This window comes from Leptidea sinapis, chromosome 21 (genome assembly GCF_905404315.1).
Source record: "Leptidea sinapis chromosome 21, ilLepSina1.1, whole genome shotgun sequence".
Taxonomy (NCBI): Eukaryota; Metazoa; Arthropoda; class Insecta; order Lepidoptera; family Pieridae; genus Leptidea; species Leptidea sinapis.
Genome location: NC_066285.1, coordinates 13,102,610 through 13,126,108, shown reverse-complemented (window position 1 = coordinate 13,126,108; position 23,499 = coordinate 13,102,610). Strand labels below are relative to the sequence as shown.

The 23,499-nt window shown below is 38.1% G+C and overlaps 1 protein-coding gene across 1 annotated transcript in view; it reads left to right on the top strand.

Annotated features, from left to right (window-relative positions):
• Window positions 1-11,730: 11,730 nt before the first annotated feature.
• The window catches only part of LOC126970555 (THO complex subunit 2), a 52,526-nt gene continuing 40,757 nt past the window's right edge, over window positions 11,731-23,499 (top strand). The window contains exons 1-12 of the mRNA XM_050816526.1: window positions 11,731-11,898; window positions 12,108-12,273; window positions 12,345-12,586; window positions 13,259-13,392; window positions 15,890-16,146; window positions 16,315-16,464; window positions 17,081-17,250; window positions 17,644-17,809; window positions 18,090-18,259; window positions 18,818-19,016; window positions 20,774-21,027; window positions 21,276-21,393. Of these exons, the coding sequence (XP_050672483.1) occupies window positions 11,831-11,898; window positions 12,108-12,273; window positions 12,345-12,586; window positions 13,259-13,392; window positions 15,890-16,146; window positions 16,315-16,464; window positions 17,081-17,250; window positions 17,644-17,809; window positions 18,090-18,259; window positions 18,818-19,016; window positions 20,774-21,027; window positions 21,276-21,393 (2,094 nt within the window). The 5' untranslated portion in view covers window positions 11,731-11,830. The remainder of the gene's footprint in view (window positions 11,899-12,107; window positions 12,274-12,344; window positions 12,587-13,258; window positions 13,393-15,889; window positions 16,147-16,314; window positions 16,465-17,080; window positions 17,251-17,643; window positions 17,810-18,089; window positions 18,260-18,817; window positions 19,017-20,773; window positions 21,028-21,275; window positions 21,394-23,499) is intronic.

Genomic DNA, 23,499 nt, shown 5'->3' with positions numbered 1-23,499 from the left:
AAAATCCAGATTAACATTGTCGAGAATCATTTTATTGGTATAATCCATCTTTGATAGGGAAAATTTAAGACACTTGGTCTTTTTTGAGTTTAAAACTAAGTTATTCGCTGTAAACCATTGGTGAACAAGTTTGAGGACACTATTTACTTTGTCAAAGTCTGGATTTATTTTATCAACCTCAAATAAAAGAGAAGTATCGTCTGCAAATATAACAATATTGCACATATCCCGTACATAGAGCGGTAAATCATTTATATAAACTAAAAACAAAATAGGACCTAAAATAGATCCCTGTGATACTCCCATTTTAATAAAGGAACCTTGCGAATTAGCATCTTGGATCTGTACCTTTTGAGTTCGGTTTTTAAGGTAGGACTATAACAGATCATGTGCTCTATTTTTAATTCCGTAGTGTTAGTTTTAGTTTAGTATTAGTATCTATGCAATGAAATTTATCACTGTTTCTACAAGTCAGAGTATATAATATCATATTTAGGTTATAACGAATGTCATTTTCTCTGGTGTCTAGAGTTCGACTATAAGGAAATGCAAACATAATGATTTTGTTAATGTTCTTTAAAGAATTTAACTTCGTGAGATACTCTATTAACTAATTTCTGTTTGTTTTCCCCCTCCTGTCTATTAATATAATTAATGTAGTTTCTGGGGCAAAACTTTGTTCCAATATTTTATCTAATATGTCTGTGTAGCTAGCCCCTGGCATACAGATGTTTAAAGTTGAGGTACTACCCACTCGATGAAGTTGTGAGCTAATATTTTTCCCAATTTCATCACAGTTAATCACAATATTATGCTTTTTAAGTTGGTCCTTACATGTAATAGGTTTACATAGAGGTGATTCATCGTTAGTAATGGGCGACGCATTCACCGGCTGTCTGGATGCCGACGAGCTGTCAACAGGCTGCGTTGGCTTTGTGGTAGAGGTAATCCTACAGTTACATATGTAGTTATTTTTCAAAGATTCGAACCTATCGTAATTATATTGACTGAGATCGCACAGTTCAGACATTTTAAGAATATGTTCTTCGGTCTCCGCTTGAGCTTGCTCATATTTACTTTTTAGAATCTCATAATGTTCCGACATAGTATTTAGTTCTTTTCTTCCAGTTGTAGTATACTGCGTTAGGTATTCTCTTTGTGCAGTTGTAATTGCATTTCTTGATTTTCAATTAAATTTAATAATTGCAAGCGCTCTTTGCGTAATAATGTGTTATTACAGAAAATTTTATTTTTCCTTATTAATCTATTTGTTTTTTTAATTTATCTATTTATTCTAGAGTATTTTTTGAGTTTATTATTGCTAAGTAATAAATAGCTCTTTAAGCGGTTATCTTTGTTGGATGTTTGCACCAATGGGTTGTCCCAACTTATCTTATTTGAAGTATTTGCGGTATCAACTAACTCATCAAATAACGATTGTCTTCGCGAGGATTGGTACTCCTCGTTTTGGGGCTAATATGTTCCTACGAGCATTGCCCAGCTCTGACTCTAGAATGCTACAGCGTTGTAAAGTGCTGTCAAATAAATTGCTGTCTTGGTCCATCTTATCTAACAGCTTCTGTAAGTAATCTCTTTGTTGTTCAATATCAGTCGATTTTTAATATATTTCAGCCATTTCTATTTTCAAAGTTTTATTCTGATCCAGAATTTTTAGAAATTCTTTTTCGCTCTCTTCTCTTTCTAAAAGTTGTTCACATTGATTTTTGTATTTTTTTAGTTCGTCTAGCGTTTGTCCAAATTTGCTCTCCAGTTGTCGAGATGTAAGCTTCCTAGCGGTGATGGAAGACATCGTAGAATAATATTCCATTATTTAATACTAAACAAGATTATTATTTATATAATACAGAAATGTTTGACTCGGATGTTTATTTAATTCGTTTGTCGTTTCGTTTTAGTGCCCTCTAGTGATAAGAGGAAAAATTAAAACAAATTGATTGATCATTTCGTTGATTTTCGATAGGTGGCGTTCACAAGTAGAATGAAGTAGAATACCATTCTGGGGTAACCAGGGATTTATGAAGTATTCAAAGCTCTAAAGAAATGTGTCAGATCTGTCTGCTCTCTTAAAGCAACCGAATCATGTAAACCCCAATATTAGCCCTCAGAATTTTACGAACATTGAGTCATATAATCTTTTGGATTTGAAGCAGTCATATTTACTGTTTACTACGATGTTCATCGTATCGAATACAAATATAGAGACTGCACAACACTATGAAACCAATACTTAGCATATTTTTCAAAAAAAAATATGATATGAGTTTATTTATTTAAATACGAAAACATAAGTGTGTCACAAAGTCAGTTTTAGTCTTGTAAGTTGAACGGAGTCCCTAGTCTATCTGCTCCACCAAAGAGAATTCACGCTCCGCTTGCGGTGGAAAACAGGCTATACGTTGATGACCATTTGATATTGACAATTCTTGTGAATCTCTCAATCTTAATCTCTGTTTCCCATTTATAAGAGTTTAATACATATAGATAAAACCAATCATATACTGACACTGTTTCCATAATAATATGTAGTATTTCCTATGCGAAGTGACTAATCGTCCGCCAAGCGAATATAATTAATTAGTCGGACCAATAGCAAGTAGCAACTAGCCTTTTCCTATGTATTACGTAGTCTGTGTCTGTTTCTCTTTGGAAATTTCAATTATTGAACGTAGTGTTTAAATTAAATTCTCTTTGATTCTCGTTAGAGTAAAAGGTTGGCTCATAAAACTTAGCCCCCCAAAAAAAAATTTTTTTTTTTTTGAATTTTCAATATCGCATATCGTTAGTTCGTAGTTTGTTCTTAATTGTTCGCTATAAATAATTGTTTGTTCTTTTGTGGTTTATTTAAAAACAATTAATTAAAAATGGGGAGAAACGCCTACTATTTGGTTCTGGCACTCGCCGGCCGCTGCCGCGGCACTCTACGCTCGGCTCGTGCGTTGTTTTAACTGTTCTAACATAACCTAACCTAATCAATTTTAATGAATTGCAAATTTAAAAAAAAAAAACGAGAACAAACAAATGTTTATAGAGAACAATGAAGAACAAATGGCGAACTAACGATGTAATAAAATAAAATTAAAAAATAAAAAATCTGGGGGGCTAACTCTCTTGAGCTTAAAAGGTTCTGTGCTTTGATTGCAACAAAGAGTATAATAATATATAGTGAAATGAGAGCTCTCTCTACGCATTATGAGCTGTCTCTTTGAAAGATAGCACCATCTGGAGATTGGCCCCGAAAATAACTATATATAAGCTCGAAAATCGAAATTATAAAATTAATTTTTAATGTTCTGACGCAATTAATAACTAACTCTACTTTTTAATGTATGTATTGCAATTTTTTACCATGTTGAAATTGCGCGTAGAGTTAGTTATCTAATTTTGTCACAACATAAAGGATAGATTTAGTAGTATAAATGAGTTCGATTCAGGCAGCCAAACCGAGCACACCTGTGCTCCGTTATCTGTCCTTATTCGAATATTTTAATACCTGTGTCTTGCACTACCTGCTCTGGCCACCTGTGGTCACACTCTATTGTTCGGGATTCCTACAGTCCTGCACCTGCTCGGTCCCTTCGCGGAACGTCGAGCGTTTATTATTAAGTGTTTTGTTTGTAATAGTGATACGGCACGTTAATTGTGTGTTTGTGTGTTGCAGTTCTGGTGATAGTGTCGGCTCTCCGGAAGTCGGCACCTAAGCAGCAAAGACAGCCGTCGGCGCAGGATAAGAGCTAAGTCTTAGTAGTAGTCTTCTTATTATTACTCTACTTTTGTTATTTTCAGCGATTTGCAATAACTCGTGTAACGGCCCATCAGGGCACGCCCCCGTCGCGTCTTATTAATAAATATTTATTCATATATTTAATATAGTTCGTTGTTACCGCCTCGCGTATTGTTGTTTTTATTATAATTGTATCTCCATATTCAATGTACCAATAAACTAAATAATATGGCTGAACAAGCCGAAAAAGTAAGTAGCCTCGGGAGCTACATATATCTTAATTACCCTGAGGTATATGCCGCATATGAAAAGGGGCAGCTCGACACAACGGGCGGCTCCAAATTGGTACTCCAACCGGAAAGGAGATACGGTATCTTCATGTCCGACCCGGAGTCAGACATGGAACTAGCTTCTTAGAAGTCGTCAACCGTAAAAAGAAAAAGCGCGGACTAGTATCGCCTTCTTCTTCGCCGGCGTCACCGATGCCACCGGCAAAGCGGCCGGTGCCGCTTCCTCTCCCACTCCCGCTGATAAATCGCTCTCCGACGCAGCGAGAGCGTATCAATCATTAATAAAGGTGGAGACTAGGGAGGTAGCGGATCACCGCGCCCTAACCTCTCTCCTCCGAGATATGAGTGTGGGCTTCCACACTTACAATCTCCCGGAGGAGAAGCGACTAAGGGTAGTCCTGCGAAATGTGCCCAAAGAACTGGACACAGCAGACGTCCTTGAAGACCTCAAGGCACAGGGATTTCCTGTGCAAGAGGTACACCGCATGCGTGGACACGTGTCCAAGCCAATGAACCTGGTGATCGTCATCCTGGACCTCACCAAGGAGGGAAAGGCCATTTTCGGCATTAAGGCCGTATGCTCCTTACAGGGCGTACGTAACCAAATCAGGGTTCCCTCTTCAAAACTAGGAATATTAGCTCTTCGATCGTAGCGGGTCTTCATCCGTTCACTTGCCTTAAGCCCAGTTGTTCTAATTTCCTCGTAGATGTCAACCATCTTTTTCCGTAACTCATCCACATATTCTGTTATACTTTTCGGAGTATCCGGTGGACAGCCTGAGAGTAAATCAGCTGCCAATTTCAATTCCCTTCCAAAATTGGTGTACGCAGGAGTCACCGTTGTCGTCTCGTGTATTGCGCTTCTATACGACATAAGAAACAGTGGAATGTACTCATCCCAGTTATCCTGATGACTGTCCACTACTTTTGCCAGATGTCGCTCCAATGTTTGGTTAAACCTCTCCACCATCCCGTCCGATTGTGGATGATATGGCGTAGTTCTGGTCTTATGGATTCCCAAGATCTTGCACACTTCTTGAAATACTTGTAAATCGAAGTTCCGCCCTTGGTCACTGTGCATCTCCAAAGGCACACCAAATCTGCAGAAAACTTCATTCACCAGCTTCGTCGCAACGGTAACTGCTTCTCGATTCGGTAGAGCAAATGCTTCCAGCCACTTCGTGAAATAATCCATCACCACCATTATGTAACGGTTTCTAGCTTTGGTGACTGGAAACGGTCCGGCTATGTCCAGAGCTACTGTCTCCCACGTAGCCCCAACATTATACAATTTCATAGCTCCTCTGCTCCGGGTCTGAGGTCCTTTGACAGCTGCACAAATCTTGCATTTACGGTCAGTCTACCACAGTCACCAGTCTTCCACATCATCACGGCAATGCAACCAGTAAAATCGTTCTTTAATTTTTATGAGAGTTCTTCTTATTCCCAAATGTCCACCTGAAGAACCATCGTGATAAGCTCTCAGGATCTCGTTCACCTTCTCCCTGGGAACGACCAATTGCAGATGGCAATCCTTTCCTTGCGGGGTTTCCCATTTCCGGCAGAGCAGCCCGTCATCCATCACCAAACTGTTCCATTTTGCCCAGAGACTCTTAGTAGCCGTACTGTGTCTAGCCACTTCAGACCATTTTGGTTTAATAGATCCACTTGCAAGCCAATGTAAAAGTGGTCCTTGTAATTTTCCTGAGCTCTCCTCATTGCATCGTTGCTCCAGTTCTCGTCGATCGAATATGTTCTGATCAGCCGGATTATAAAATTCTCTTTCTCCTCCTGACGAATGCAATGTTTGCATTCCATCGGACAAGGTCTTCTAGATAACGCATCTGCATTTCCATGACTTTTTCCTCCTCGATGCTCGATTTCAAAGTCATACTCTTGAAGTTGCTCAATCCATCTGGCCACTTGTCCTTACGGATTCTTGAATTCTAGTAACCACTTCAAGGCGGCATGATCAGTCCTTACGAGAAATTTGCGACCCAACAAGTACTTTTTGAAATGTTGTAATGTCTTTACCAGGGCCAGTAACTCCCTACGAGTTACACAGTAGTTTCTCTCCGGCTTCGATAAAGATTTGCTAAAGTATGCAATTACAACTTCTTGATCTCCTCTCTTCTGAGATAGTACTCCACCGATTCCGGTGTTGCTAACATCAGCATCCACTATGAATCTTCCCTCTGTGTCAGGATATCCAAGGATAGGTGATTCACATAGTGTTTTCTTCAACTCTAAGAAAGCTTGTTCGCATTCTTCATTCCAGGAAAAGGCTCTTTTCTCCTCCGTCAGTCGATGTAAGGGCTTAGCAACATCGGAAAACCCTTTCACGAAGCGTCGATAATAAGAGCATAGTCCTAGAAATGCTCTCACGTGTGTCTTTTCTGTCTGCGTCGGCCAGTCCTTGACAGCACTTATCTTGACAGGATCCGTCGCAACACCTTGCTCCGAGATAACGTGCCCCAAGTAATTCACCTGACGTTGAAAGAAGGAACATTTCTTTGGACTCAACTTCAAGTTGGCACCCTGCAATTTTGCGAAGACGTTTTCGAGCTTCTTAAGATGATCTTCAAAACTTTGTCCCATAATGATTATGTCATCCAAGTAGACAAGGCAGGTTTCTCCCAACATACCTGCCAGCACATGCTCCATCAACCTTTCGAAAGTAGCTGGGGCGTTGCATAATCCGAAAGGCATTGTTTTGAACTGCCATAACCCTTTTCCGGTTGAAAAAGCCGTCTTCTCCTTGTCTTTAGGGTCCAGATCGACTTGCCAGTAGCCACTTTTCAAATCAAGAGCAGAGAACCACGACATGCCACAAAGTGAATCTAATGTGTCATCGATTCTTGGCAATGGATAACTCTCTTTCTTAGTTGCATCGTTCAAACGCCGATAGTCTACACAAAATCTAGTTGATCCATCCTTCTTCTTCACCAGAACCACTGGAGAACACCATGGACTCGATGACGGTTCTATCACACCATTTTCTTTCATATCTCGAATCATATCTTCCACTTCTTGCTCACGTGCAAACGGAATACGTCTTTGCCGTATCGGAACAGTGTCTCCTGTGTTGATCTTGTGTTTCACTAAACCAGTTCTTCCGATGTCCCCGTCATACTTCGAGAACATCCCGGCGTAGCGTAGCAGGAAATTTCTCGCTTTTATTAACTGTAGCTTGGTAAGATTATCCTTACAGCCATCCAGAAGTTTCTGTATGTTCACATCCTGGCTTGCAGCTACGGTCTTCCTCCCTTCTTCACACTTTCTTAATCAAGCTATCTCCTCACATGCTCCTATCACTGTTCCTTTCCTAATGATTTGCTTGTCCTCGTGAGGATTTAACACGGGAACCATCGCAATTTGGGAGTTTCCCACAACAGTCCTGGCTGGGATCCATGTCGTCTCGGATGTCTCTCTTTCTATTATAGCGCATTTACAAGTTCTTCCTCTGTCATCCCTTGGCAGGACTACCGGAACAAGGGTCTACGATCTCGGATTTAAAGTAGTGTCTCGTAAGCACAACACTTTCCCAAAAGTTCCGCCTTTTATTGGAATTTCTTCACCTCCATGCTTCAATACACCATGTTTCATGTTAATCGTACACTGATGATTTCGAAGAAAATCCAACCCAATGATGCAGTCATCTGTGATATCCGCGATTACCACTTTTTGCCAGTACAACGTATACCCGATTTTCATGGCCACGATCTTCTCTCCCTGGACTGGTATGCTCTGGCTGGTAGCTGTTGTGAGTGTTAAGTTTACATTTTCTCGCATTTGTCGTCTTCCGATGCTCTCTAGTCTTCTTTGGCTAACGACTGTACGTGAGGCTCCTGTATCCAAAGTGAAACGGCAAGATTTTCCATATATCATTCCTTCTATAACTAAAGTGTTTCCGTCACATGTCTGCTTAACGAAGATCCTTGGGGCTTTGCTTGTACCGGCCAGCGCCCACCCCACTGCCCTGGCTTTTTCTAGTTTTCCTGCTGGTGACGTTGAGACCGCCGCATCCTTCCTACCTTGCGTTATGCTCTCACGCCTGGGGCAAGTGCTCCTAATGTGTCCTCGCTCCCCACACCCATAGCATACTGGGCTATATGCTTGCCTTTGGCTGGAATCTGCTGGTACAATTTTGCGAAGTCTCAACGCCCGAGAATCGTGGCGAACCGCTTCCACTTCCAACGCATGTGCCACCGCTTCCTTCAAGCTAGTATGATGACTCAGTCGTACGGCTGCTCTTACTTCGGCGTCCAGTATTCCATCGATGAACACTTGGAGCAACATTTCTTCTTTTGCAGCTGGCGACGACTGATATGCTTTACGCTCTAGCTTCTCAGCTTCCACGGACCACTGCTGCAGAGTTTCGTTGGCCCTTTGACTGCGGTCCTTAAGCTGCGCCCGGTACACATGCTCAGGGTGTTTATCGCCATAACGTGCCTCCAACGTGTCAAGAAGGTTCGTGTAGGTTACTTCCTCCTTCCCAGCGCTAGTGTGAGGGCAGAGTGTGCTTCTTGGTCACTCCAACCACTTGCCCTTCTGACCGTCTCTAATTGTAGCTTGAAGGCGGCCCAGGAAGACTTGCCGTCGTAAGGGGGTACTTTTAAACTTCTGGTTGATGTGATTCCGCAGGCTGAAGGACCCTCACACACGACCTTCCTATTGAGCTGATGAATGGTTGCTTCCATCTCCCCCATCTTCCTTTCCACAGTGTCAATCCGGGCGATCTCCTTTTCTACAGAGTCAATACGGGCGATCTCCTTTTCCACAGCGTCAATCCGGGCGGAGTTTTTCTGCACCACGGATAAAATTTCCTTGGAGAGGCCTTTATGCAGACCTCGCAGCTGCTCCCCGTGCTTGCTCTTCCTGTCGGCGCACTTGCTCCTCCTGTCGGCGCGCTTATTCTTCTTGCAAGCCCCGCAGCTGCTCCTCCTGTCGGCGTGCTTGCTCCTCCTGTCGGCGCGCTTGCTCCTCCTGTCGGCGCGCTTGCTCCTCCTGTCGGCGCGCTTGCTCCTCCTGTCGGCGCGCTTGCTCTTGCATCATGGCGGTCATCTGCTGCATGAGTGCGCTGATGTCTACAGCAGGTGTCTGCAGTGCTGACACGGTCGCACTGAGTCCAGAGCTGGATGCTTCTTGTGACTCATCCTCTGCCGCTGCAGCTGCTCCCGCTCGCGTGGTCACTCCCTTCTCTTTCCTGGGCACTAATGGCATCTTTCCAATCCCACTTCTGACACTAATTGACACGGGAGTGGGTCAGGGATTGGAAATAATACTCCGCTTATAGGAACGAGTCTTTATTTGCGTTCACTTTTTCTGAACTTGCACTTGTCGGTCTGCCGCTGTTCCTTTTGTGGGCGGCAGTACCTTCAACGCGTCACACTGCACCGAACACTAGGTCTCTTCTATCTTCTTCTTCTTGGAACACTTCCACTTTTCACTATTTCTTCTTTTCTTCTTCTTCTTTACACTTTCGAGTCAGAACTAGAACTGCCGTAGGCCACGCTTAGTACGGCTTATATACCCCCGGATCTGTTCCATTTTCAAAATGATTCCCCCATTCCATCTTTAAATTTAAATTGTACTAGAAAATTCTTTTAACTATTTTATCCTGCTTACACATTTTCCATCCCTTTTTTTCTGTTCGATTTGATCCTGAACTTACTAGAAATTTCCATTAACTTTACAAAACCCAAAAAATTCCATACACTGGTAGGTGTATCGAACCCGGGTCTACAGCGTCTAAAGTAAACACTTTTCCGCTGAGCTACGAATATTGCTGACGGAGCTGTCTTGAAGTTTGACAACTCTCGTCATATACTTAGAAGCGTTGCTACGCAACAGTATATTCTCAAACGAATCCAATACCGTACAGTTACAGCGGCCGTATTTCTCGATGTCGCGAAAGCTTTCGACAAGGTATGGCATAACGGCTTAATCTTTAAGCTGTATGAACTGGGTATGCCAGACAGGCTCGTGCGCATCATACGAGCCTACCTTACTGATCGTAGCTTCCGCTATCGAGTAGAAGACACATTATCCACGCCCCGACCCATCAGGTCGGGAGTGCCTCAGGGCTCAGTTCTGTCCCCGACCCTCTTCTCACTCTTCACGAGTGACCTCCCGAAGCCTCAGAAAGTGCAAATCGCACAATACGGATGACACGGCTCTTTATTATGGCGCCACTCGGGGGCGCCTCGCGACTCATATAAGAGTGCTTCAGGCCGCCGTTAATGAACTAGGAGACTGGTTCAGAAAATGGCGGATTGAAGTCAATCCCTCAAAGAGTGCAGCGGTACTCTTTGGTAATACTAATAAAATAAAATCTTTGTCCCCTATACCTTTTGTTAAATTATATAGGACCCCTATTCCGTGGGCCCAACATTATAAATTTTAGGTGTTACGTTCAACAGTAACATGCACTTCGCAAAACATATCAGCACGGTTTGCAATAGAGCCCGGTTTGTCCTTAGCCGCCTGTATCCACTTGTGTGCAAGCGAAGCAAACTACCGCTCAGACACAAGGTGACATTGTACAAGACCATCGTACGTCCCATTATGTCGTACGCATGAATCGTGTTTACCCACGCGCCGCCGAGCCACTTGCGGCGTTTGCAAGTGGTTCAGAATAGATTCACGCGCACGGCCACCGGAGCGCCGTGGTTTGTTCGTAACGTAGATCTCCATCGCGATCTTGAGCTGCCGACCATCGCTCAACATTTCAAGGAGATATCGCGACGCTACCTTGATAAGGTGGCCGAGCACCCTAATATCTTGGTGAGAGAGGCATGTGCTTACACTCCTCTAGACCACAGTCTGAACAAACAGAGGTGACCTCGACACGTACTAGTCGACCCGGACGACTATATTACGATCGGGAACGCGACACCAGCACCATCACCAACACCGACACCAAACCAACCACACCACCCTCGAAGACGTAGGCGCGGCCGTGTGCATCAAACCGCTGCCACTCGTCACTTTGACGATTTGGAGCAGCCACAACCTAATAAAATACGATTCACACACTTTGATAGAAGCCCGACGAGATAGTTCTCGTCCTGTAATCGTTTAACACCACTTACACTCACATCACAAATCACACACCTACAATAACACTACACACAAATAGTCACACACTTATATACACTCACACATACTTACATACATATAACACTGCACTCGCCGGCGAGTGCGAAGTCTCGTCAAACCTAGAGTCCACTGGACTAACAGATATATTAGATCGTTAGTGATCTTCTCTCCATCCAGCCTAGTGAGCAGGCGGTCCGAGCTTCGAGTCTCCTTCCGAGGCGCCCCGCGCCTGTGAGCTACATTTTCGGCTTCCAAGGCCCCCGCCCGGCTACGCTGTAAAAGCCTTCAGGGCTAACAGCACAGAGGAGGTTTTTAGTCGGTAGGGGGTGTTTACACCCGAGCCCGACATATGGGCCCCGTTTCGGGGTCTTCAATACGTAAATGTATTTTACTCCTCTCGAAAAAAGAAAAGTAGTATAAATATGCAATAAATATGCTAGGCGTAGCCGCCATTTTATGACCAGTGGGCAGTAATACAATTTTTTAAGGAAAATTTGAAATGTTTCAAAGCGAGTGACAGCTGCCAAAAGCTTTCATTTTCGGGCCAACTAACAGATGGCACTATAGTCTGATGAAAACGTCACTTTAAGGCGTCTGTCCCACCCCTGAGGCCTGGATTGCAATTTGCAACCATGGCTGCGGCATCGCATGTCTAATTTTGTTGTGAAATTTTTGTTTATTTTTACGATTAAACAAAATGAGTGCGACTCCTAAATTTGTCTTAGAATATTGTAAAAATTGGGAAAAATCAGGAAAGGATCAATAGTGAGTTTAATTAACAATTATTTTCAGTTTTATACAACATGTTGAATGTTAAAATTAACCTTATAAATAAATCTTAAAACAACAAAGTGTCGAAAATGTAGTTAAATATAGTATCTATTTTGTGTTAGCTTTAGAAATCTACCTACATAAGTAGTCAAGTACTATTTTATTGCAAATGACATTGTATTTGATAACCCTCTCTGTTTCAGTGTAAAATTTATAACACAGCACATAAAAGACGAAAACAAGAGTCCACTTTTCACAAAATCTGGGAAACTATCTGGTTTTTCACAAGGTTTATATGACTTACTTATTTGTGGACTCAAAGGTTATTTGAAAAAGGATGCAGTAATATTGGTTCTTCGAGAAATAATTGTAAGTGAGAAAATGTCTATTATTACCGATTTAATATTTTCTGCATTTATTTATCTGTTAAATGATTTCAGGCCTTGCATGCAGATATTCCATCAATTCTTTTGGATGTAATATGTGTTCTTGATGCAGAAACTTCTTTAGATGTACAGAATGAAGAAAGAGTCAACTTTTGCTATGTTGTTAGAGAATTGGAACCTTTGATATCAGATAAATTATTAAAGGAAAGATTAGAAATTGACACACTGCAAGATGTAGGAACTTTGAAAAATAAAAACTTTTATACAAAATTTATTAAAGTTAAGACTAAACTATAGTGAGTATTAACTAATACCATTTACCTTATATACCTATGTTTTAGTTATATAATAACTTCTGTATTTTGTTATATTTATATATTGTGATAACCACCACCTATACTCTCTTTTAACACCATATGATTCACATCAGTCCTGTGGACCTTATAAAATTTGCATACTTTATTATGACTATATATTTATACATTATGACTTTAACATTTTAGATTACAGAAGTAGGATTCCCAATTTTGAGTGTTTTTGGCTACAGTTGTGTTCCCCAAAAGGGTTTGTTTACATTACAAACCTCTATTTGCCAATCTGACAATCTGATATTAAACCTGTCTTCCACTAGCATCAACTCTTTCATTCAAAATTTCTGATTCAAAATTTTATTGATGTGGTCCTTTTTCAGTACAAACAGTCAAATTTCATACAATCAGGATAGTTGAATGTCTCTGTAAATGAGGTCCATACATCGAGCTCACCACTGTATATACTATATTAAAAAATTAACATTTCCATAGATAAACTAACTTAAAATGCATTGAAATTGTATTGACAATGTTTATGGGGTTCAAACTGAATTACAATCGCTTGGAAAGTTCCATCAGACAATACAGATTACTATTGCATGTTTAAAATTAAGCCTATTGATACCAAACCAAACTATAAATATTTTTTATTTCCAGTTATAAGCAACGTAAATTTAATTTATTTAGAGAAGAAAGTGAAGGCTATGCTAAACTTATTGTTGAATTAAATCAAGAGATAGCTGAAGAAACAGACTGGAAAAATATTCTGGAAATAATACAGTCTCTAATAGGTATGGTATTCCTGTTGCACTTTTCTATCATAGGAGCATTTGGAGGACCTATTTGATCAATACATGCTTCCAATTTCTATAATCATTGCATTACATAAGTAACTAGTCTGGCTATAAATGTTACTACATCTTAAAATATATATATTTTTTTTTAAACTGATTTGGATTTTTTTTTATGAAAATAAGGGTCGAGACAAGCAAGATGTTCAGCTGATGGTAATTGATATGCCCTGCCCATTGCAGTACCCCTCAGGATTATTGAAAAACCCCAAACATTCTGAGTGAAACTGAGCGCGTCACCTTGAGATATAAGATGTTAAGTCTTATTTGCCCAGTAAATTCACTAGCTACGGCACTCTTCAAACCGAAACAGTAATGCTTACACATTATTGCTTCACAGCAGAAATAGGCGCCGTTGTGGTACCCATAACCTACCCGGCATCCTGTGCAAAGGAGCCTCCCACTGGTTTATATATAGTCAAATCTTTACTTTACTTCTTTCCCACCATTTCACATATTTATTTTTAGGATAATGTTAAATCCCTAAAGTGGAGTAGGGTGTAAAAGAAAGTAGAACCATAGTGATTGCCTTGCACAATTAGAGTTCAATACACTTCAAACGCTAGGTATGAGGTCATGCTATCAAAAGATTTTGATAGACTTTTGATAGTCAGAAGATCATGCTTTGTCAAAAGTCTGAATTTGGCAAAAACCTGTAAGGAAATAAAAATTTATTCACAAGAAATTAATACTCTTGCTAGTATTCTTAATAATGTAATATCCAGACGACCGAGCCTTGCTCGGATTTTTAAGAATGTACAAAACTTGAAGAAAAAAAAAATTAATAGGACTTCTGGATTCGAACCGGGGTCTTCTGCTTTCCGGATCACCCAATGTCCCATCTGAGCTATAATAGTCTTGTATATAGTGGCGAAATTTACCTTTGTATTCTAATGTTATTGTAGCTGTTTCTCATTCAAACATGGATAAAACCATTTTTTTTAAATTGAAACCTAGCTAGATCGATTTATCACCCCCGAAATCCCCTGCATACTAAATTTTATGAAAATCGTTGGAGCCGTTTCCAAGATTCAGATTATATATATACAAGAATTGCTCATTTAAAGATATAAGATAACATAAAGGTGTTCATGTCTCTGTTTTTCATTATTGCCCTCAGACTCCAGTGTTGTTTCAATCCCTGTGTTGATCTATTTCTTTTGTTGTTGAGTCTTTTGGCATGTTAACAAATTCGAAAAAACAAATTTTTAAACACTTTTTAAAGCTCTTTTTATATTTTTAATTGTTCCCTTTTTGTGATTTGTGTGTGTGTAAATAAATGTTTTATTTATTTCTTTCTGTAATGGTAAAATAATAATTCACTATATAAGAAGCGTAATGAAAAGCACAGTGAAATTACCAGAGAGTAACCCTGATCAATTTTCATCGCACCCTCAATATATAGGAGAGTTGACCCGACCCAAAGTACCACAAACATTGACAAATACTTATGCTTCAACCTGGGACTTTTAATTTATTTCTAAATAAATAAAGATTGCAATAATAAACTAAGCATTCACTTAACACCTAAACTACGAATTGATTCAAAGTACAAATATATAGATTTACTATTTCAATTTACCATGGTCTAGAGCACACCCTGGTGCGACATTCCACTTCTGAGGTATAATTAAAATACTTTTATGAATAGAATATATATATTCAATTATTTCACTATAATCACAACTATATACAAGTAGCATTAAATGATTTAAAACAATTGGGCAATCGGGTGGCCAGCACATCCGATACTTTCGACTGCCCCAAAAAGAAGTGTCCAATAGCTGAGAGCAATATGTTACAGTTACCCTACTACCAACCTTAATAATACGAAACTACCAACATCATAATAAAGTGTCATCACTAAGATTTTGCATGTGATTATATAATACAATTAGTAAAAATATACCAAATATAATATCTTAATATAATTATTAAAACAATATAATATTAACAGGTTATAAATGATTCTATTAATATTATCATAACTGAATGTTGGTACTAAATGGAATGTCGAATAACGATCACATTTCAAATTAAAAATATAATGTCCTGATTGTTTATTTACTTAAAAACGAATAGTTCATTTCCTTACCTGCAATAGTAATGAACTTATTTATATTTTATTATTATTTATCTCATAAAAAAAAAAAATTGGATCGGAAATTTAGCGTGAGGATAAATTCTATTATTACTGGCCTATGACAGATGCCCTGGGTGATGTTAAAACTGGTTTATTCAACATAATCCTTATAATGAACTACATAACAATGAACCGTAAAATTTTTGTTACAGAACTCTGTAACAAAAATTTTATAATTCAGTTGAATAGAAAGTAACACTTAAATGTTAACCAGTTCGAATTAATTAATTAATTAAATAAAATTGTGTTTTCAAGTGTTAGATTAAAATTGTAAAGAGTATTTGTTTGTTTCAGGTTGTTTCAATTTAGATCCAAATAGAGTGCTAGATATAATATTGGAGTCCTTTGAAGCAAGACCACACTTAGATAATCTTTTCATTTCCCTGATTAGGGGCTATATGTGTGATCCACAAGTAATATCCGAGGTGTTAGGCTTTAAGCTAAGTAATATGGAAGTGTTGGAGAGCTACAAAGAGCCACCAAATTTAATGGTTGTTATAGCGCTTCTTTTACAACATCAAGTCATTTCATTGGATAACATTTATCCCTGGGTACGGACAATATTTAATTTTTTCAGAAGTTTTTGTAGTCAACTATTCAATGACAAAATTCTTGTGTTATTTCATTGTGGTTGTTGTATTTGAAATTTAGTGTCTGAGCATCATCTTATTATATAATGAAATATTTATAATGAATCTTATGAACAATAATTTTTTTAGCTTCGTCCAGATGACACTATAATGGCCAAAGAAACTGATAGAGAAATTAAATTAATTCAGGACTTTATCCGAAAATTAAATATTGTCTCAACAAAAGGACCACAAGCCAATTGTCCTACAGAATTTGTTGAGGAAAAGCCAGATCCTCAGGTAAATACACATTCTATATAGGGATTATATTATATATTAATATATTTTTTTTCAATTACAATTTTTATTTTCTTTTCAAAATGAAAAGTCGTTAAGTCTCCTCAGTATTGACAAAATCCATATCCGTCGAACGCGATAAACACACAATACAAGTAGGCAGGTGTCATGGGGCCAGAGGATGCTTGCCGGGGGCAAGCATCCTCTGGCCCTTACTTATCACTTGCGGGTGAGTGGCGGCATAGGAGCGGGGTGGGCATTTCTGACTTATTACAGTTTAATAATAACATAATTGATTGTGATTGAACCTGTCTATTATTATTAATTCTATTCTGGCCTGTGCGGGTCACCTCAATTTAGCCAATGTAAGATTGAGCTAGACTACTAAGTATTGGTATTAAGTATTTGTATGGTCTATCCACACTTTTTATTCAATAGGTTGAACAAATGACGTCAGCGATAAAGCTCCGCAACTCCTTGATAAACAACCAAATATTTCAGAATTATTATTTCACCTATTTATTTTGTTTTTAATAAAGCATACAGTGTAGGTCAAAATCTTAAATTTAAGACAATCTTCATTGTATCACACATAATTATAATTATTGATTATTTACAGGAGTATTGGGCTAATCAGAAGCTGGTTTTGGGTGAGGCGTTATTGCGTGTGCGAGCCTGGCGCGAGTTTTCATCTTTATACAACCGCCTGCTGATCACTGCCATGCCACAGAGACCCGCAACAGCCCTTTGTGATATGTTGCATGCACTCGTTGAACCTCTCTACAGAAAGTAATATATTTTAACATTCTTATCATTTTAAAGGTTGTGTTTATCATAGTTATATTCGCTGTGTTAATCAATGTGGTAAATTTATTAAATTAATAATTCAATTCATGATTGTTTTGTTGGGATACAATTTATAAATATGTATGTTGTGATTATGTCCGCCATACTGACCATTTATAGTACAATTATTTAAAAACAATTACGGTGCTTAGAAATGGAAAACCCTGAGACTATGTTGTAAATATTTTTAGTGTGTGTGTGATTGTCATTTCTTTTTAGACTGTAGTGGCCGCGACAGTGCTATGAATCTAACCCGAGAAAAAATCGATTCATGATTTTTGATGATATTTAGTTCAAATTATGCAAGTAGTATCTAATAATTTTGATTTATTTTAGTCAATGTCGAGTAGCTCCGAAAATAATTGGAAAACCAGTTCCACCATTGAAATCAACTCTAGCGCCAAAAGCATGTAAAACATTTGAAGACATGAAGGACACAGTCATTCCAGCCCTGATCTTGTTGGGACCTACATTACATTATGATCCAATACTGATGTACAAAGTAAGCATTATATTATTATTACTTACTATTACAGATTTACAAAGCTTATGTTATTGCAAGATAATTGTTCTGTGCAATATATCAGAATTAGTATTCCATCTTAGTGTACGAACATTGTCGTATATTTCAGTGCCCTTATACTGTAGTGTTCTGCTTAGACGGATTGGTGTGCCGAGACAGACAAAGTGCAATGTGATCATAGTCGTATCGCGATGAGAGTTTAGGTGTTAATTATAATTGACATAATATATCCAGGCTGAAAGTCAATACGTGTTACCAGATAATTCGCATCCTGCGAGCGTCGCGCTCCGTCCCAGAAGATCCCTTGCACCACGAGGCCCTGACCGTGTTGGACGCGGCGGTACTCCCGGCGCTCTCACTCATGGAGGGCAACTGCTGCATGGCCGAGGAGGTCTACACCTTGCTCAGATTGTACTCCTACCAGTGCAGGTACCTGTCGTGTTCACTTTATTGATGCTGCCAGCATGCTTTGCCAATACATGTACCCAACATGTCACGTGACACACGTTCATTTACGGAAAAAAGTTATTGATCATAATTTAGCGAAACTTTCAATTAAATAATAAATAAATAGTTAAATTTCGTTTATTTCAATGACTACATATACATTTTTAATGGTTGAGACTTCCCATTAAGTTGTCTTAGGACACGTGTATTGGGAATATCTCGCAATTAGCTCTTCTTACTACCTACCTAATTACTTAGCTAAAACAGGAATTATTTATATATTAAATTTTTACACTCTAGGTACACATTCGAAAAGCTGCTACTTTGTTTAATTGGGAAGTTCAACTTGATTGACACTATGGGGTCCATAACGTCAACAACCTACATGCTTAATGCATTACAATACTTTTTAAATAATATATTTCAATTTGAATACTGTGCTTGATAACGAACAATCCAAACAAGTGTACATTGAACTTATAATATATATTTGTACTTCTCATATAGTATCGCATCTACATTAATGTTTCTCCTTCCTAGATACTGCTTGTATGCGCGTTGGAAGAACGATTCTGGTGAGAAAATACCATCGTTGATGCGAGTTAGAGGCAACTCTCTACAGCGTATCAAACACATCATGAAGCGAGTCTCCAAGGAAAATATCAAACCGCAGGGTCGTCTCATTGGTAAACTGTCGCACGCGGCACCGGCGTTCTTGTTCGACTACATGCTGTTACAAGTTAGTATGAATCCTTATGGAGGCGTCCACTCTTTGCGTGTGGCCCGACTTTCACCCGATCCCACGTGGAGGAGAAAGAGGTTACGCAAATATCACGTAATATTCCTTTTTCGAAAGAAATATTGTAGTTGTGAGTATTTAAACCGGGTCTCAATTTTAAGTTTTATAAAAATAATTACCTACGCATATTGTTTTTGAATAAATCCGCAATTTTTTTGCCGATCCGCCGATTTGACCATAACAGTCCCTCAAGAGGAGCACAAATTTTGCCCAACAATATATCTACATGGAAACGGACTTGACCAAAACAGTCTCTGTATAACAGAGCTCCCTTTTAGGTCCTCTCTTGTTTCGCGTAATTATAAATGATATCCCAGGCTGCATCAGATATTCTAATCTCCTCTGCTTTGCTTCGGCGAATGATTTAACAGTCATAAATATCTACATATCGTCATCGGACATGTAGATATTTATGACTGTTAAATCATCTGCTGACGCTGCTATGCTTCAAGATGACCTAAATAATTTAGACTCCTAATGTATTCAAAATAAATTTGATCTTAATTCCATTAAATGCACAGTTGTCTCATTTAATCGTAAAAAACAAACACTAAATTATAAATACCACTTAAAAAACCTAGACCTTGGAAGGAGTCCTGTCATAAGAGACTTAGGTGTGATACATGATGGGAAACTCATGTTTGATAAACATATTGATTCTATTCTAGCTAAGGCTTCTAAAGCTCTAGGCTTAATAATGAGAATATCCGTAAATTTTAAAAAGGCCAAAACGTTTAAGATTTTATTTTGTGCTTACGTACGTCGCATGTTAGAATATGCATCACAAATTTGGAATCGAAACGTTATGATAAATATATATATATATATATAGAATAGAACGAATACAAAAAAAATTTTAAAATTCTTATGCTACCTATAACATGTCCCTTATAAATCTGAAGATTATTTAGATGTCTGCAAAAAATATTACTATTTATCTCTATCATACCGCTGTGAAATTGCGGATATTTTGTTGCTTATAGCTATTAAAACTAATAAAATAGATTGTCCAAATCTCTTATCGAAAATATCTTTTTACACACCTTCAATTTTAGCTCGTAAATATGCTCCTATCTTTATATCCCCTGTAAGCACTAACTATCGTCAAAATTATTTCATCGTATGTGTCGTCAATAAAATTATCAAAACAATTCGATCTTGATTTATTCTGTAGCAGCTCTGATTCCATTAAGCGTCAGGTAGGAAATGAGTTCTTTGGTCAATTTGGTGGTCGAGCAGATAATATGTAATTAGATAAGTAATACAATAGTGTTAAGCATTTGATTCGTGTATGTAGCTCTCACATAGTTTTTGTTTTATATTTTGTCCTAACCTACAAACCATGTATCTATTGTAAAGTGTTCAGCTGTAGATTCTCCAATAACATAATAAATAATAGTAATGCATTAAATTTGAAATCAAGATGTTGTACTTCGTAAGTAAGATCGTCTATATGTGTATAACAATTACAAAGTCTACTCGCTTTGTTTTTTAAACAGACACAATCACACTTAATACATTTAGCAAATTATCTGAGCGAGTTAATTCATATATGAACATCTCTGTTAATCCCAAGTTTACACCTGTCACAAATATATTGCATAATAATACCTTCTTTATGTTCCTTCTACCATTTAAGAGATGACAGTTAATTGTAGCTGTAAATCATATTTCAGATAACGTTTGTATGTTTTTAGATCCAAATGTATGACAACCTCATCGGGCCAGTTGTGGAGTCCCTCAAATACCTGACATCCCTCTCCCTGGACGTGCTGGGCTACTGCTTGGTGGAAGCTCTGTGCTCTGGCCGAGGAGTGGAGGCCAGCGGGGCCGCTCATCCGCCGTGGCTGCAGGCCCTGGCAGCATTTGCTGGTGCGGCCTTCAAGAAACATAACATTGAGTTGACTGGTCTGTTGCAGTTTGTAGCCAACCGCTTGAAGGCTCAACAGAGGTAAAACTAGTTCACTTAGTGGACTTCAATATTAAGTAGTCTCTAGGGCGCTGACTACCGCGTGCTCTCCATCAAATCTTGTATTTTCATATAACCTATCTATAAATATCATTGATGTTTAATATTATGATTAAGTAAATGTTTTTATAGTATCTTGTATATTACAAATGACATCTGAAAGAATTCTAAAGCAATCAATTTTGAGAATATAAATGCCTAAATATTGAAGCCCTTTAATGCCTTTTTAGCCAAGATCTGCTGATACTCAAAGAAATAGTTCAAAAAATGGCTGGTATCGAAGCAGCTGAAGAGATGACTCAAGAGCAACTGGAAGCCATGGCAGGTGGCGAATTGTTGAAAGGCGAGGTCAGTTGTACATAGATTTTAATTGATACATCAATGATTAATAGATTACTGTCAGTGGGAGTGGAAGTTTGGGATTTAGCATTTAATGCTTCAACAGTAACAGTAGTTGCGCTTTAATAAATTGACGACGTTCAATAGAAAAGAGCATTAAAAATTACAAGTGATGTTGGTTGGCTCATGCGAAGTCGTTGTTAATTAACGTTTGTGAATCTCATTAAATGTATTTATGTATGTTTATATGTATTTATATTCTACAATTCGCTTGATTATTATTGACAGACCTAAACATGGAATGAAAAATTCATGAAGACAACTTCTTTCATTTTAAGTTTTGCCATCCCATTTTTTTTTCAAAATTTAAAAAACTATACGGTGATGATCTATTATGAATTCATAAATGTGTTTAGGCTAATTTTGCTAAAAAGTATAATTTGATCTGTCTGGGAATTAATATACAAAAATATATACTTTGATGATAGTGTTGACAAAATGAACATCAATATATTTATTTATTTAGTAATGAACTACCAACAGAATTACATGTGATACATTAACATTAAACAAGTCTTAGGTGCTAGGGATACACATAATTATATTTATAGGCAGTTACAGCATCTACACAAATACAAGTCTTACAAAAAGTTAAAATTTGTAAATAAGTAAAGGCTAAATAAAGTTATGTAAATGTTATGTTTATACAATGAAAGGTACATAAAAAATAAGAATACAATAATAATGAAAAAATGTTCACAATTTTTTTTTTTGTGTATTATATATATTTATTCATTACAATAATAAATTGCTGACGTTAATCTAATATGCGTTTCCCTCCCTTCGACTCCTTGCGCCCATTTCTGAATGAGATATGCAAGAAGATGACCAGATGAGCGACCCTGAGGGAAAGTGTACTGACAGTCGCTTATCAGCTGGTGCTTTAGGTATCCCAAGATCTGGCGGTTGATAATACTTTGGACGACTCCATTACTTTGGAGAAAATGGAGGTAATGACAATGGGGCGCTTGATGGACGGATCCGAGTGTATACCTTTCTTAGAGATCGGGTGTACTAAATCCACTCTCCATAATTTCGGTACTACGCCTGATGAGTAGTATAGCCCGGAAAACACGGGTAAGGCGCCGGCGCCAATCCCGGAGAATGCCATCGGGCCCCCTCGATTAATGAATGTCCAAGTTGAAAATAATTTGAACTCCGTTATTTATATTTGTATTTATTTATATTTTTGATAAATTATGTTTTTTAATAAATCTGCAGTGTGCAGAACAAATAGTATAGGTCACAACATAGATAGCTGTGGCATTCCTCTATTAACAGATCTGCATTGGGAGAATATCGTACCACCATCGTCCCTGGTGATTGCAGCACACCACTGCACCGTATTCTAAAACTATTATAGTTCAGTTTGTTAGTTATTTATAAAAGGCATTCATTTTCTCAAAATTGACGCCTATAGAATTATTTATGATGTCAGTTCAAATACTACCACCAGAGAGAAGAAACGGCGCTCATTAATAAAATATAATAGACAATATTGTACTTTCACTGTTAATCTATAAAATAATCATAATCTAGTCCCAGGCTGTCCGATCGCATAGATATTCCTGTAATATTAAGATAGTAAAGACGACAAAGCCATTAAAAAAAAACGCATAATTTTATTTATAAATAATGCCTGGACATCGACTGGAACTGTACTTTAAAAGCTAGTTATGAAAACTACACTGGCCTTCAAAAGTAAGTATCACACTTTTAAAATTGAGATAACGTTTTAAGTTCACAAGATATACTTTAGAAATAAAAAGGACTCCAAAGAGAATTTAATTTTGTACATAAAAACTTTATAGTCGGTAACCTTCTTGTAAGAATTGGCTGAAAAAAAAACTTCAAAAACAAAACCATTCCTTTTTCAAAGTGGACGTTTCCGAATTACAATTTTACCATTCACATTTTTCTTTCTGTTTTAAATTTTTTTCAAGATCGATGGGTCGATGGTTTAAAAATTTGTGCTAAAAAGCACATAACATTTATTTATCATGCCTCTTTCAGTTGAAGAATGTGCTAGGATCATGGCTTTTCTGGAACTAGGCA